The following is a 14,206-nucleotide window of genomic DNA, read 5'->3' as shown; positions in this document are numbered from 1 at the left end:
ACACTTAGTGGCATCCCTGATATACTATCAGGCATAAATTGAGATTATCATAATTATGATCATGTGTGGTGTAACAAGTTATTCATAATTAGGGATTTTATTGTGCATGATCTTATATTAGAACCACATAGAAAATTGTTTTGTCTAAAAGGTCTTATGGAGTACACAAGTATTTTGAGTGGTTGTAGGTTTAGTCATTTGTAAATCATTTCCTTTGATAACAACAAAAACCAATATTGATTTTTTTTTCTCCTTTAGATCTACCCAGATGGTATACGTCACATCCGTGCAGACAAGCGTGTTAATGAATGGAAGACCCCCGGTAAGAAGTCCATTGTTAAGTGTGCTGTTAACCAGAGACAGGTAGTCATTGCACTGACAGGTGGAGAACTCGTCTACTTTGAAATGGATCCAGTAAGTTGAATCAATATCAATAATAATTTGTTTTATATAGTGCTTGATACATTTGAACAGCATCTCTAAGTATTTCTCAGATATAATTTTCTCCAGCGACCCATTTCATAAAGGCTTAAATCCATGGTAACTTTGTCATTATTGTAACATCCATGAAAACCTTGATTGCGATTTCCTGCCCATCCCTGTTACTATGGAAGTTACAATGGAGGCGAATTTTCTAGAAAACCGGCCCCTGGTCATCAAATTCTGGCTACTTTCTCCCGTCCCTGGGGAGCATTCCAGCTAGAGTTTTCATACTCAATGCTAGGCATAATACACAAAGTTTTGTATTCCAAAATTATTTATATTTATATAAAATAAAGACTATAAGTGTTGCACCCTTGAGAAGTTTGGGTGTTGAGCTGATGCTGTTCAAAGTGAATATGGTATACTGACCTTCATATGTGTGCAGCAATGATGTTCAATTTATCTGTCAATCCACTGAATACAGGGTGATGACATTAAGGAGTTTCTGAGCTGTACTTAACCTCTGCTAGGTCAGATAAATATTTAGGCTAATTTTTGAAGCAAAAATACCTCTAAAAATTACCCTCTCTGAAACGCTATTTGTTCAGTTTAGCTTAATGGTATACATTTTATGATTAATGGATGCTTCCTTGTTGCTATAGATCAGTACTGACCACACAGATACGTTGTTAGCGCCAACAACGCGCTAGCAGAGGCCCTGTTACAACCGGTAATGTGGCAGCAAGGCCTCATGTTACAATAATGCATTACTTACACATTGAAATAAATAACTTCACAATCCGAGAGATGTGACTGGGCTTACTGTTAGCGCTCTGTTAGGCTAACAACGTTTTTCTGCGGCCAGCACAGATTGTTTGCTGCTGACCAAATGGACAAATTCCAGTTGTAGAAACAGTATCAAAATTATCTAGAACAGAATCAAATAATAAAGATGAGATGTTTGGATGTAGAGATGACAATAGAATGCCAAATTTTCCTTGTAGAAAGTACATAATTATTCAGAAATGAGCAGTATAAGATGGCATTCCTGCCAGATAATTGGTCTTTCCAAGCAGTAATAATACATTGTCCCATGTGTGCCTATCTGTGTTTGCAATCTTCAGTGTGCCGACTTTCACATTCTCATAAAGTTTTAGTTTGAGTAAACTTTAATACACAATCTATTTTTACAATGACTTGCCAACAGTTAGCATTGATTTTATAGACTTTCTCATGAAATTATTGCTTGCTATGACTACTTCAGTTTAGATGTTAAGATTTGAACCAATTAGTCCTGTTAGAACAAGATATATATGTGGAAAAAACATAAATTATGGGAAATGTTTAATGAAACAAATAGTGATTTTCTCTATTAGTTATAAGCTACTGAATTCCTTGCATCTGATTGGCTAAGAGTCAAATTGTCAGTGAAAATTAATGACTATTTGTTTCATGAAATGCTCCCCATGAATCGCCCTCTCTAGCATCATTCAAATATTCCCGAAATCTAATTCATAAAGTGTAATATGAATTTGTTTTGTATCATCTGAACATTTAGACAGGACAGCTGAATGAATACACTGAGAGGAAGGAGATGAATGTTGATGTGAAGTGCATGAGCCTTGCCACGGTGCCCTCGGGTGAACAACGAGCAAGGTTCTTAGCTGTAGGTCTTGATGACAACACTGTACGCATCATCTCACTAGACCAATCAGTAAGTCTTAATTTTCAATTTGGATTGGATATTTCATACTTTGTATTTATCATTGTGCATCATTATAGCCTTTATAGAGCTGTGGTAAAAAGCTTTCATTATGTGAACTATGTTGTATCATCTAAAATATGAATTTTACAAAAGCATAGTGACTGTTTAATCTTTTTCATCCTGTAATTCTTTGTGAAAATTTTGATATTGTAATTTGAAGATATTTAGCACCCTCTTGATAGTGTTTTTTATTATCATTCTTGATAAAGGGCCCCTTGACTTGATCACTTATTTTCCAGGTTTATTGAATGTTCATCACAAAGTTACAAACACAGATTTTGTCCTGAAATTTTCAACCTGTTCCATTCTTGATTAATGGGTATATCTTTAAAAAAAAAATACTGTTACTCTTAATTTGATTGGCTGCCTGATTAATATGAATATATATATGTAAAATCCCAAAATATATCCACCGAAAAATGTGTTTTTATTACATAGCATCCACACTATAATGATTGTATGACAGACGCAATTGTACAATGTAGTAATAAACTGGTATTGTGAGCAGCACCTCTGGGAAAGATAGCCAACTTAGGACAGGCTTGCAAGTTTCATAAAGGATTACCACATATTCAAATTTGCCATATGTGATAATCACTGTAGTTCTTTTTATTCTAAATTGATTGATATGCCAAATTATGAATAAGTAAAAGTTCTGAAGCTTCTGATATACAGTGGAAGGGATCGCCATGAGCAGGATTATATGTAAAACCAACAAAATTGACTCTAAACCAACCAATTGTATGTCACTGAAAATAGAAAAACGTAATGGATTTGGTTGAGCTGGGGAGCGTTTCATCAATATTTTAGTCCGTCAAGTTGTCAGGTCTGACAACTTTCCTTGACAGTGATTGGCTGAGAGGCACTGTTACCATAGTAACTGTCGGATAAAACAGTACTTGTCGGATAAAACGTCTGACAAGTCCTTTCATGAAAACATATCTTCTACATTAGGACACTGGTGTAGAAAAATAATACATATTTTCATATTTTGAATTGATTCCAAAACTTGTTTTAGGGAGCAACCGTGGGGATCATTCCATTAAAAAAAAAATAGTCAGTAAATACACCGACTATTGTTATAAGCTACTGCACATCCTTGCATCCGATTGGCCGAGAGTAAATTAGTTGGTGAAAATCACTGACAAAATTTTACATGAAACACCAAGCTTATCCTTAAAATAATGTATTTGACAGGACTGTCTTCAACCTCTGAGTATGCAAGCACTACCAGCCCCTGCAGAAGCTCTATGTATCATTGAGATGGGAGGTACTGAAGCCAGGGAAGATACTGGTGAGAGGGGTAGCTCAGGGGGCCTCTTCCTCAACATTGGTCTCCAGGTAAGAAGCTTCAAATACACCATTGTCATTTAAAAAAAACTGTTGTGGATTTGTCTAATAATATTTTGAATCGTTTTAAAATAATTTTATATCATTTATAAGCAAATGTGATTTTAAAATTTCAAAACTTTCTGTCTTTGTGTTTTATTGTGTCTTTGTGTTTTATATGTTTTTGATGTTTTTTTTTAAACAAAACAATGTTAGTGTGCCAACCCTGATGAAAATGTTATTTTCATTCAAATGCAGTACTTTTCATTGATTTTATTTTATTGATAAGAATTTTGAATGTGGTCCCAATGACCCTTCCTGAATATCCCAGTAACTATCAGTTATGTATATTATGTTTGTATCTGTATTCAGAATGGTGTATTACTAAGGATGGTATTAGACTCGGTGACTGGAGATCTTTCAGATACAAGAACAAGATACCTTGGTTCAAGACCAGTGAAACTCTTCAGGATTAACATGCAAGGATCAGAAGCTGTAAGTACACAACTTCAATATTATTTTAGTCTGCTTAGGTATTTTGCTTGAATAAAAGTGCAGGAATGGTGAATGTGATATCTAAATTGCAATAGCAGGTATATTAGCCCATTGGGAGAAAACCTAACCACATGTAATATCAGATAATGCTTTCAAAAGTTCCTTGCCCTGTCCTTAAAAATTTGTATTGAATTCACCATGATCATCACTTTTCACATTAATCCACAGCAATGATGTTATTTTTATATATCTGTCAATCCACTGAAAACTATTTGATGACAATATTGCTCTGAGCTGTGGCTAACATTAGATAATAATGTTAATGAATAGATTCTACTTGCCAGTGTTATTGTTTATAAATTCTTTTTTTGTGACAAAATAATGCCTCTTTGCCTCTGCAACATTTATTTTGATGTCTCCTATCCCATTGAATTTGTACACAAAAGTGTTGATGAGCTTTATCACGAATGTGGTCCTGATATTAATGTCTTCAGTAATCTTTAAAAAATATTGAGCACAGAAACAACACAAAAAATGACAAACTCCTACAAGGCACAAAGAAAAACACGTTATTTATTAGTAACTTAAAGTAACTAATTTGGGGTTCATGAGGTTTAAGTTCACAGTGGTCATACGGGAAATCTCTTGTAGTAATTAAAGAACATTTCGAAGTATCAATTTCAAACTTCATTCATATTAGAGTGAGAGAGGATGATCTGATAACATTTGTTTGGGTCACAAGTTCAGAGGTCAGAGCTCACAGAGATCATCATTTTAACATTTTGGTTGAAAATTCATCTAGTGTCTTTGTGGGTGTAAAATGTTTTTGTCATGAAAATTTTACAGAAATTGTGCAAGAATGTGAAGTAAAAGCATCCAGCCAAAATAGGATTGAGACAAGACTTTTTAAATTAATTTTTAGAATGACCTGACAGTAATTTTTATCTAACAAATTAAAAAGAGAGGGAAGTCTGAAAAGGGAGCGCCTTGATAATGCTTTGTAAGTGCTGAGTTGTATAAATGATGAATATATTTTTTCCTCATCCAGGTGCTTGCTATGTCTAGTCGATCTTGGTTGAGTTACTGGTATCAGTCTCGGTTTCATCTCACACCACTGTCGTACGAAACCTTGGAGTTTGCATCTGGATTCGCCTCAGAGCAGTGTCCTGAAGGAATCGTTGCCATCTCCACAAACACGCTTAGGTATGTGTAACATAGAGACCTGGGTTTTTGGTTTTCTGTCATGCCAATTTTATTTTCTTCTGTGTTATAAACATTAAATCTTGTGTTATTCGGTGACATTTCAAAAAATCAATAGTGACTACATGTCAAAATCTTAGAAAAAGTTTTCATGCAGATATGGAGTTTGGCAAACATATGTTAGGCAATGGAAGTGTATGACAATGATACTTAACTACATGCTTCAATTTTCATGATTTTTACTGTATTTTTTTTAATTCAAATATTTTGGCCTGAAAATTTGTGTTTTCCATGAAATTCTGTGAATTCTGTGTTCCACCAGAAAACTGGGGACTATAGTGTATTAAATCTAGTGACAATTTCATGAGATTTCTACGAACTGAGATTTATGTCAACACTATGTAGGGCTCGGATTTGGGCTAGATATTTTCTGACAGGTGCCTTCATGTACTAGTACTCAATCTTGCTTCTTTGGTGAATGAAATAGTTATAACCATGTCTTTGAAGAATGTGATAAATAAATCTGTGATCATCACTTTACCCATTATGTCCACAGCAGTGATGTTAGTTATATATCTGTCAATCCACTGATAACTGTTTGATGACAATATTACTCTGAGCTGTGTCTGGCATTAGATAGTTGTTAATTCTGTTATTAGCTCTTTTTTATATATGCAACAAAAAAGTTAAAATGTCATAACTTTGTAGAATCTTGGCCTTGATAATACTGGAAATTTAGCCCTCATGACAGCCAAAATCGCCTCTTTATTTTTAAAAGTGGAATACTTTGGGGTGACCATCTTTTCTAAAGTTGCCTCAAGGTATACCTCAAACAATATTCAAGTAAGTTTAGAAAATCAATTTCATACATACAAAATGTTTTTATAGCATAATATCTGGTTGCACAAAAATTTAGCCCTTGAAATGAAAGAAATAGCCCCCCAAAATGAAAATTATTTCCTACTTTAATAATGACAGCTTGACCTAATTCACCATTCATTTTTGCACCCTAGGATCTTGGCCTTGGAGAAGCTAGGAGCTGTGTTTAACCAGGTATCAACACAACTGAAATTCACGCCTAGAAAGTTTGCCACTCACCTTGAGAATAACAACATTGTTGTGATAGAATCAGATCATAATACGTACACAGATTCTACCAAAGCACAGAGGAAACAACAGATGGCTGAGGTAAGTCTTCATATGTACATGTGTATTGTCTTTAAAGTTAGTGTCCCATATTCGGTAGTCAGATTAAAATTAGCCCATGGTCTAAATCTTCTTAAATATGGGATGTTGAAAATGTCAAAAAAAATTATGACATTGTATGTTTCTTATGTTCACTGTGCTCTTTCATCATGCTTCAGTGGCGTAAGGAACTGATTTAGCTATTGTTCCTTGAGTTAGAGATGAGCCAAAATGTTACCATTAAAACATGAAGAGAAGACTGGGTGGAAAGTGGGCAATATTTTGAATCACAGAAATGAACTTGTATCTCCATACAAATCCGGAAAACAAATACAGTCAATTTTACTTCAGCGGCCACGTGTATAAAAGGGCCATATTGCTATAGAGACCGCAAGTGTTTGTTTGCCTTGAATAGTATCTCCCATTGAAACATGTTTGCAGAAACCTGTTCATGAAACCGACCTGCTCATAAAGACTGCATTTCTTGTCTACCTTTGGTAGTTTTTACATATCAGTATCACTCCAGAGATGCCAACCGTTACGGATTCGCCGTATTTGTTCCGATTTTATTCCTCCAATTACGGTGTTACGGCAACAATAAAAAGGTTACGGAAAAAACAACTACAATACATGTGTATTGTGTATTGCTTTGCTGTGCATGTGTATATATGCGTGTATTGTGTATTGTGCATGTATATGCGTGTATTGTGTATACATGTATCGTGCATGCAGCGTGTGTGTGGCCAACGGTAAACCAACGGGAGTTTCTCTACTATAATTTATAAACGCGCGCACTGCCTACTACGTTCATTGAGTTATGCTTTTATCAAGGCTTTCTGATTAGAATTATCGATATCCTGGCCAATCAATGCGAGCGACAAGCTCCGAACGCACGCACATAGACAAGCACAAATCAGCGGCACGAATCGCGGTATAATAGCGACTGGTAAATACGACTGTAAAGATGATGACGTCATCCAAGATGGCAACTTACGATGACCAACGAAGGAATCGAGGATGACTAAGTTTTGATCATCATTTGAAAGGAATTAGCGGTAACTGCGGTCTAAGGTACGATGTTTCTGAATTTTATATATTTTCTCGTAAGTTTGGATGTAATCATTTTTTCATAATGTGACATTTGATGTACCAAAAACGATCCGAAAATCGGGTTTCCGCCGAATGTTAGATCTAACGTTACTGCTGCATGCTGATACGGAACTCAGGGAGCTCCGGCCCGAAAAGCGGGCCGGAGCTCCTTGGGTTACGTACGTATCAGCTAGCCCAGAGCTCCCTGGGTTATCTGATACGTTGTCTTAATGTACGGGCCAACAACTCTTCAGTCTATGTATTGGTGAGTGGAGCCAACGCGGTTCAGCTGAACAACCAAAATACAGAGACTGAAGCTTTTGGTCTAGCGTTCTATGAGAAACACACAACTAACTACCGTCAGTTTTTCAAACCTAATTGACTTCAAAGTCATCAATCACAACAAGGTAAGAAGCCACTTGGTCCTCCCCCCCCCCTCCCCTAAATTTGAGGTGGGGGCAGACCCCCCCCCCCCTCCTAATTTTTTTTTTTTTTTTTTTTTTTTTTTTTTTTTTTTTTTTTTTTGCTTGTCCAATTTTTTACCTGTGACATGTGTCCATCCCAAAATTAAAGGTGGACCCCCCTAAAAAAAAATTTCTTGGACACTGTCCCGGCCCGAGATGAGTTTCAGTATTTTTGGAGGACACCTAGTGGCATCCCTGTATAAACGATGCTACTTCGCGGGATGTTCCTGAGAAACTCCCACTTGTTCCTGACAAATATGGTAAATGTTCCTGACAACCATCCCTTTAGGTTGGCATCTCTGTCACTCTAGTGTTATCTGCAGATTTGATGATTAAACACTACCTGGAATTTAACTATCTTGCATGTAATGCTTGAGAAGTAAAGACAGAAATTCACAAAAGCTAGGTAACCTCGTATAAAAGACAGGGAAACCGAAATATTTTGATTGCTAGTTTATTAGCTCCCATAGTAATAGCCCTAAGCATGTCATACAATATCTGACTTTGTTTCTAAAACAAATGCGCAGCCCTTGTCTTAAAAAGTTTATCAAATTTGCAATGATTTTTTCCCCATTGTATCCACAGCAATGATGTTAGTTATATATCTGTCAATCCACTGATAACTGTTTGATGACAATATTACTCTGAGCTGTGGCTAACATATTTAGAAAATATTTTAATGAATAGATTCTTGTCAATATGATGTTATTCATTATGTCTGATTTTCTGATTCATTATGTCTGATCAAGCATAATAGCATTGAAAACATAATTTGTTAAAAAATAATCATAGAAAAATATTCTAATCCAGATAGAGATGTTCACTTTATAGATGTATTTATTATTATTCCTTAGGAAATGGTTGAAGCAGCAGGAGAGGAAGAGAAGGAGCTAGCAGCTGAGATGGCTGAAGCTTTTATCCAAGAGGAGTTGCCGGAGTCTACCTTCAGCTCCCCTAAGGCTGGATCAGGGATGTGGGCATCTACGATCAGGCTTCTTAACCCGGTACAAGGACAGACTCTAGATATGGTGGAGTTAGAACAGAATGAAGCAGCATTCAGGTAGACAATCGTTCTATGTTATTTGACAATGTTAATGTTAGACCAAGTCTAATTTGTTATAATGTTAAGATTTTGCACATTATGATTTTGAATATTTGTAAATATTGTTCTTTTACCAGATTATTCTGTAAAACGTTATACAAGTCTTTGTTTATAAGACCTCCAAAACAAATGAACACTTCTTTTATCATCTCATGAGTAGGTGATAAAAAGTTAAAACCAAAATAATATGAATTTTTTGTTCTCCAAGTCAATTATAAGAAATAGTCATCGTCAGGAATTTGTGTGTTTCGTAATACGTGCTGACAAGTTGCACCCTTATTTTGAGGTCACTCATATGCATTAATACTTAGAGATTGGTCAACTCTCCAAAACAATGTACTCGGACTCGGCATAAATATATTGTCTGTCCCTCAAAGTGATAACAAACCTCATTTAAACTTGTTTTCCTGAGATCTCACTGCTCGTTCTACTGATAAATCCCTATTCTTCCCTGCTCTTGGGATTTATTGGTCAAATAGATGTTTCCTTTCAGTTTTAAATTCTCACTCGAGCACCAAGCTATCTTGTACAGTCAGACCGCAGGTCCCTATGTTAATGAGCAAAAAGGCCAGTTTCATCCAAATCATCTCGTGGCTGAATCCTCCTTCTTGCAAAATCTCGTGATTCATGAGATTTTCTTTCTCTAAGAATTTACCTGTTTTAACTTCAAGTTAAATGAAATATTATTGCACCATCAGATAGAGTAAAAGTTACTCTTTCATATTGGTCATTTGTTTTGTATACAATATTTTGTTAAATAAGTAAATTTCTGGCCTGAAAATGTGCCTCAAAACGGAATTTTCTTCCTCTGTTTTCATTTGCAAATTGTGCAAAACTTTTTATTTTGAGCCTCAATGATATCTATATCACCATAAAGCTGAACTTCTGTACTTTCTCACAATGCCACTCTTGATATGCGGCACCTTTTAATCGGATCAAGATCACACTTTTCCCACCAAGGTACAAGACGAGATTTCTGAAATTCTGTACTTGCATGAAATACAGAGTTCTGATTGGCTGGATAATTAGGTTCACAGAACAACAGGCGCGGGGTATTTGAGGAGATTACCACATGGGAAGTGTGACCTTCCCACGAACCCAGGCACTGGAACCGTTGGAATTTGCCATTGTGTGGTCTTTTTTACCAATCAGAGTGCAGTATTCTTGTTTTCAAGCTGCTTTATGTACTTGGCAAATGAAAAGTGTGATCTTGACCCAATTAAACCAATTCTTATTTTGAAACCTATATCATTTCAAAGCATACATATTCAGCTTTATCATGATATAACAATCATTTGGGCTCAAACAAAAATAAAGTGTGAAAATAGCAGCTTTTGTCAGGTGAAAATATTTATTTTGTAGCATATTTTAGATCAAAATTTTAACCTATATTACAAAATCTTTAAATAAATCCAAACACATGACCTGAAAGAATGATTCTTCTTCTTTACAATGGTACCAAATTCATGAAATTCGATGCACAATTAGAGCAGCAATGACCGAATGAAAAGAGGTGTTTCGGTCCACATCAAGCTCATTAAATATGCAAAACATCTCAAGTCATGAATATCACTTGGATGAAAGAAGCCACTTTCTTGGGACCTGCAGTCTGACTGTGTATGTCTTAAGAAAATGTTTACTTTGATCATTGGAAGAAAGTTCATTTGCATTCTTTATCACTACACTACATAGATTATTGCACTTTCCAAAATTGAACAGCCAGAGATTGCTTCTATTCAAAATGCTGAATTCCAAAATTCCAACTACTGAAACAATACAGTATACCAAAATAGTAATAGATTTGTTTGAAAATGATGGTAAAATAGAAGGATTATGACATTTTTTATTGTTCTTTGCTCCTTCACTGTACCCAGTCTTGCAGTAGTGAAATTTGCCAATCGTGAGGATGAGACACATGTCTTAGTAGGGACAGCTAAAGATGTGACGTTGAGTCCCAGGACCTGCTCTGGAGGTGCTATACATACATACCTACTCACAGAAGAAGGAAAGAAACTGGAATTTTTACACAAGGTAATGCTTACTCTTGACTTCTTATCATTAGCCTGGTAGGACGGCAATCTCTGTTATGTTGAAAGGAAGCCATTGGTATTTGGAAGGGGTAGATTTATTTATGAAGTGATCTAAACAGATAATTTTGGCTCATGATTCTTTTTTATCATATGCAACACTATCTGAATTGAAGCAGGCATTATAAAGCATATTTTACTGAGAGTTATGCAGATATATGGATTTCCAGAAATCTGTATCGAAGAGTTTTTGTATTTTGAGATTTTAAAGATTCCCATGTATTTCTTTGTTTTTCAACTTTCTTAAATGGAAATTATTAGCAATACTTTACCGATCATATACAACTTGATATTAGATGATTTTAATCGGTGAATGTAAAAATAAAGCAACATTTTCAGATTAAGAATTAAAAAAAGCATTTGATTTGTACATGAATTCAAGATATTGAGTAAATTTGGATCCATCATGGACTTACAAAATATTGTTTAACTTTGAAACCGCATATAGAGGTGTCTCAAATTTGGTCTTAAAATCTTCACAAGACTTCGCCCCCCCCCCCCCCAAGTCTTATTAGTGTAAAAGAAAATAGTCATGAAACTTTGCCGATGAGCTTTTCATATTACAGATATATTCCATAGTATGCTTGATTATTAGGGTTAAAATCTAGGTAGTTGATACAACAGGCACTTGCTGGTGTTTGATTTACATTAGAGTGATAATTGCATGGTATATTCCAGGCGAAAGATTATTTATTATTTTCTGAGGCTCCTTTTTCACAACGTACTGCCTAAATCTGCAACTGGGATAAGCTTTTAACATTGCAGTGAATGGGTATTTCTGGGGCTCTTGTTTGATTTTCCAGGGCTCTTCTGAGCATTTTGGGGGCGAAGTCACCCCAAGCCCCCATGTCCCATTTTTTCCATATTAGAGTTGTATATTTCATGTCATCCTTCCTGATTAATTTCAGACTCTTGTGGACGATGTACCATCAGCTATCGCTTCATTCCAAGGAAGGGTCCTCATCGGAATAGGAAGACTTCTCAGGATATATGATCTGGGCAAGAAGAAACTACTCAGAAAATGTGAAAATAAGGTAAGTTCATACAAGATTAAATGATGTTACTACTGACTTTGAAAATAGATGCAAGTATTTCATTTTTTGCTGCTGTCAGTATCCGATTTTATAATGCTTCATCTTCTCCATTTCTTTTTGATGAGAAGTCATTTTATGACGGTACTCAAACGACCACGATTCAAAATGAACATTTTTTTTTTCCTATGAGGAGCCATGGAAATTTGAATCTGTTTTAAATTCCATTAGTTAGAATATGACCCATGGAAATGTGAATTTGTGAGGATGTGAGGGTAGAAGTCAAAGTTTTGTTGGTCACTTCAGCAGTTATTATATATATATATATTTCATGTAAAAGTGTAATTTTCTTGTACATTTGCAGCACATTCCAAACTTCATCACAAACATCATGACGACAGGTAACCGTATCATCGTGAGTGATGTTCAGGAGAGTCTCCATTTTCTCAAGTATAAGAGGCAAGAGAATCAGATGGTTATCTTTGCTGATGATAGTAACCCTCGATGGATAACAGCCACGTGCCTCCTCGACCATGATACAGTCATGTGTACTGATAAGTTTGGAAACATCACTGTGGTGAGTGATTTGAGAGTTATTGTACATTCAAAGTGCAAAATTTTTCATTTTTGAAGCTCATTCAGTCCACTGAAATGTGTTTATTAGCCATCATGGGGCAATTTGGTAGATCATATGGCCAGGGTAGGGAGTGGGTCGTCTCAGCCGTCAACCAATCATTATAAAAATCAAGACGCATGTTGCTCATGGCATGATTTATGCAATTCAAATTTTTCCAAAAATTGTATAATTACTGAATGAAGCCTTTTTGTAATATTATTTTTGTTTTCATTTGTTTCAGAGCACAGATTACTTGTAAGCATCGTAAAGACACTCATATATTGTGGTATTCTGAATATGGCCTATGTGTAATATTAATGTTTGTTTTCATTTATTCCTCGGTAGCTGAGGTTACCTACAAGCATCAATGACAACGTAGATGAAGACCCTACAGGGGTGAAGGCACTCTGGGATCGTGGTTTGCTAAACGGAGCATCCCAGAAGACTGACGTCGTCTCTAGTTTCTTCATTGGTGAGACAGTCCTGTCGTTACAGAAAGCTACGCTCATTCCTGGAGGATCAGAATCTGTTGTCTATACCACTCTATCTGGAGCCATTGGTGTTCTGGTACCATTCACCTCACACGAGGTAAGACTATATTTTGCCCCACTCTAAACAGTCCAATCCATTCACTCCACCATATGTTTGGTCATATGATTTTGTGTTTCAGTGTCATCCTGAGTTATTTGGAACTGGTTTTGGGATCACTTGGTGCATGTCACTTTATGTTGCATTGAAATAAGGGAAGGTTACATTAATGTCATATCTGTGTTTTGTGACAATATTTCTTAAGTAGATATGAAAGGAGAAATGTGCATTTCTGTATATCAATAACATATCACCTGGCACTGTCATCCTCCACCCCATTAAGGTTGGTTACTTCTGCCGAGAGAGATGGTGATTCTAACTAGTGTCATTCATTGACATTCAAATGTCTTATGATACTGGTGCAAGTTTAGATTTTCACCAATTATCATTTGTTTTTTTCCTGAATCCACTAATGTATGTTTACAGTATTGATAATTTTTATGTTTATTTTTGTTAAAAACGGATTTGTACATTCGGTTTACCGGTAGATGGCTTCCTTTTTAATGCAATTATTTTGTAATTGTTATTTTTCTTCAGGATCATGATTTCTTTCAGCATCTTGAAATGCACATGAGATCAGAGTATGCACCACTTTGTGGAAGAGACCATCTCTCGTACAGATCATACTACTATCCTGTCAAGGTAAGTTAAAAAAAAACATCCCTCAAGATACCTAAGTACCAGTGTTTGGTGTCTGGTATTGAGACAGTGATTGTCTGTTTCATCTCGGTCTTGTACGCTAATGTCTCTGTCTTGATGGTAAATGTCTCATGTCTGGGAGGCTGAAAAGAACTCAAAAATCACTTTATAGGTACAATCTGAGCATGTGCTG

At 35.7% G+C, this 14,206-nt stretch overlaps 1 protein-coding gene across 2 annotated transcripts in view; it reads left to right on the top strand.

Moving 5' to 3' along the window:
- LOC129253819 (splicing factor 3B subunit 3-like) overlaps nt 1-14,206 on the top strand; it is a 33,215-nt gene that overhangs the window by 15,650 nt on the left and 3,359 nt on the right. For both annotated transcript variants that reach the window (XM_064095371.1, XM_064095372.1), the window contains exons 13-24: nt 259-414; nt 1,982-2,137; nt 3,386-3,529; nt 3,890-4,012; nt 5,061-5,215; nt 6,226-6,400; nt 8,805-9,010; nt 10,927-11,083; nt 12,048-12,173; nt 12,535-12,747; nt 13,132-13,374; nt 13,912-14,016. In XM_064095371.1, coding sequence (XP_063951441.1) covers nt 259-414; nt 1,982-2,137; nt 3,386-3,529; nt 3,890-4,012; nt 5,061-5,215; nt 6,226-6,400; nt 8,805-9,010; nt 10,927-11,083; nt 12,048-12,173; nt 12,535-12,747; nt 13,132-13,374; nt 13,912-14,016 — 1,959 coding nt within the window. The remainder of the gene's footprint in view (nt 1-258; nt 415-1,981; nt 2,138-3,385; nt 3,530-3,889; nt 4,013-5,060; nt 5,216-6,225; nt 6,401-8,804; nt 9,011-10,926; nt 11,084-12,047; nt 12,174-12,534; nt 12,748-13,131; nt 13,375-13,911; nt 14,017-14,206) is intronic.

Source organism: Lytechinus pictus, chromosome 2 (genome assembly GCF_037042905.1).
Source record: "Lytechinus pictus isolate F3 Inbred chromosome 2, Lp3.0, whole genome shotgun sequence".
Classification (NCBI taxonomy): Eukaryota; Metazoa; Echinodermata; class Echinoidea; order Temnopleuroida; family Toxopneustidae; genus Lytechinus; species Lytechinus pictus.
The sequence above is the reverse complement of the archived record's forward strand: the minus strand, read 5'-3'. Positions and strand labels throughout refer to the sequence as shown.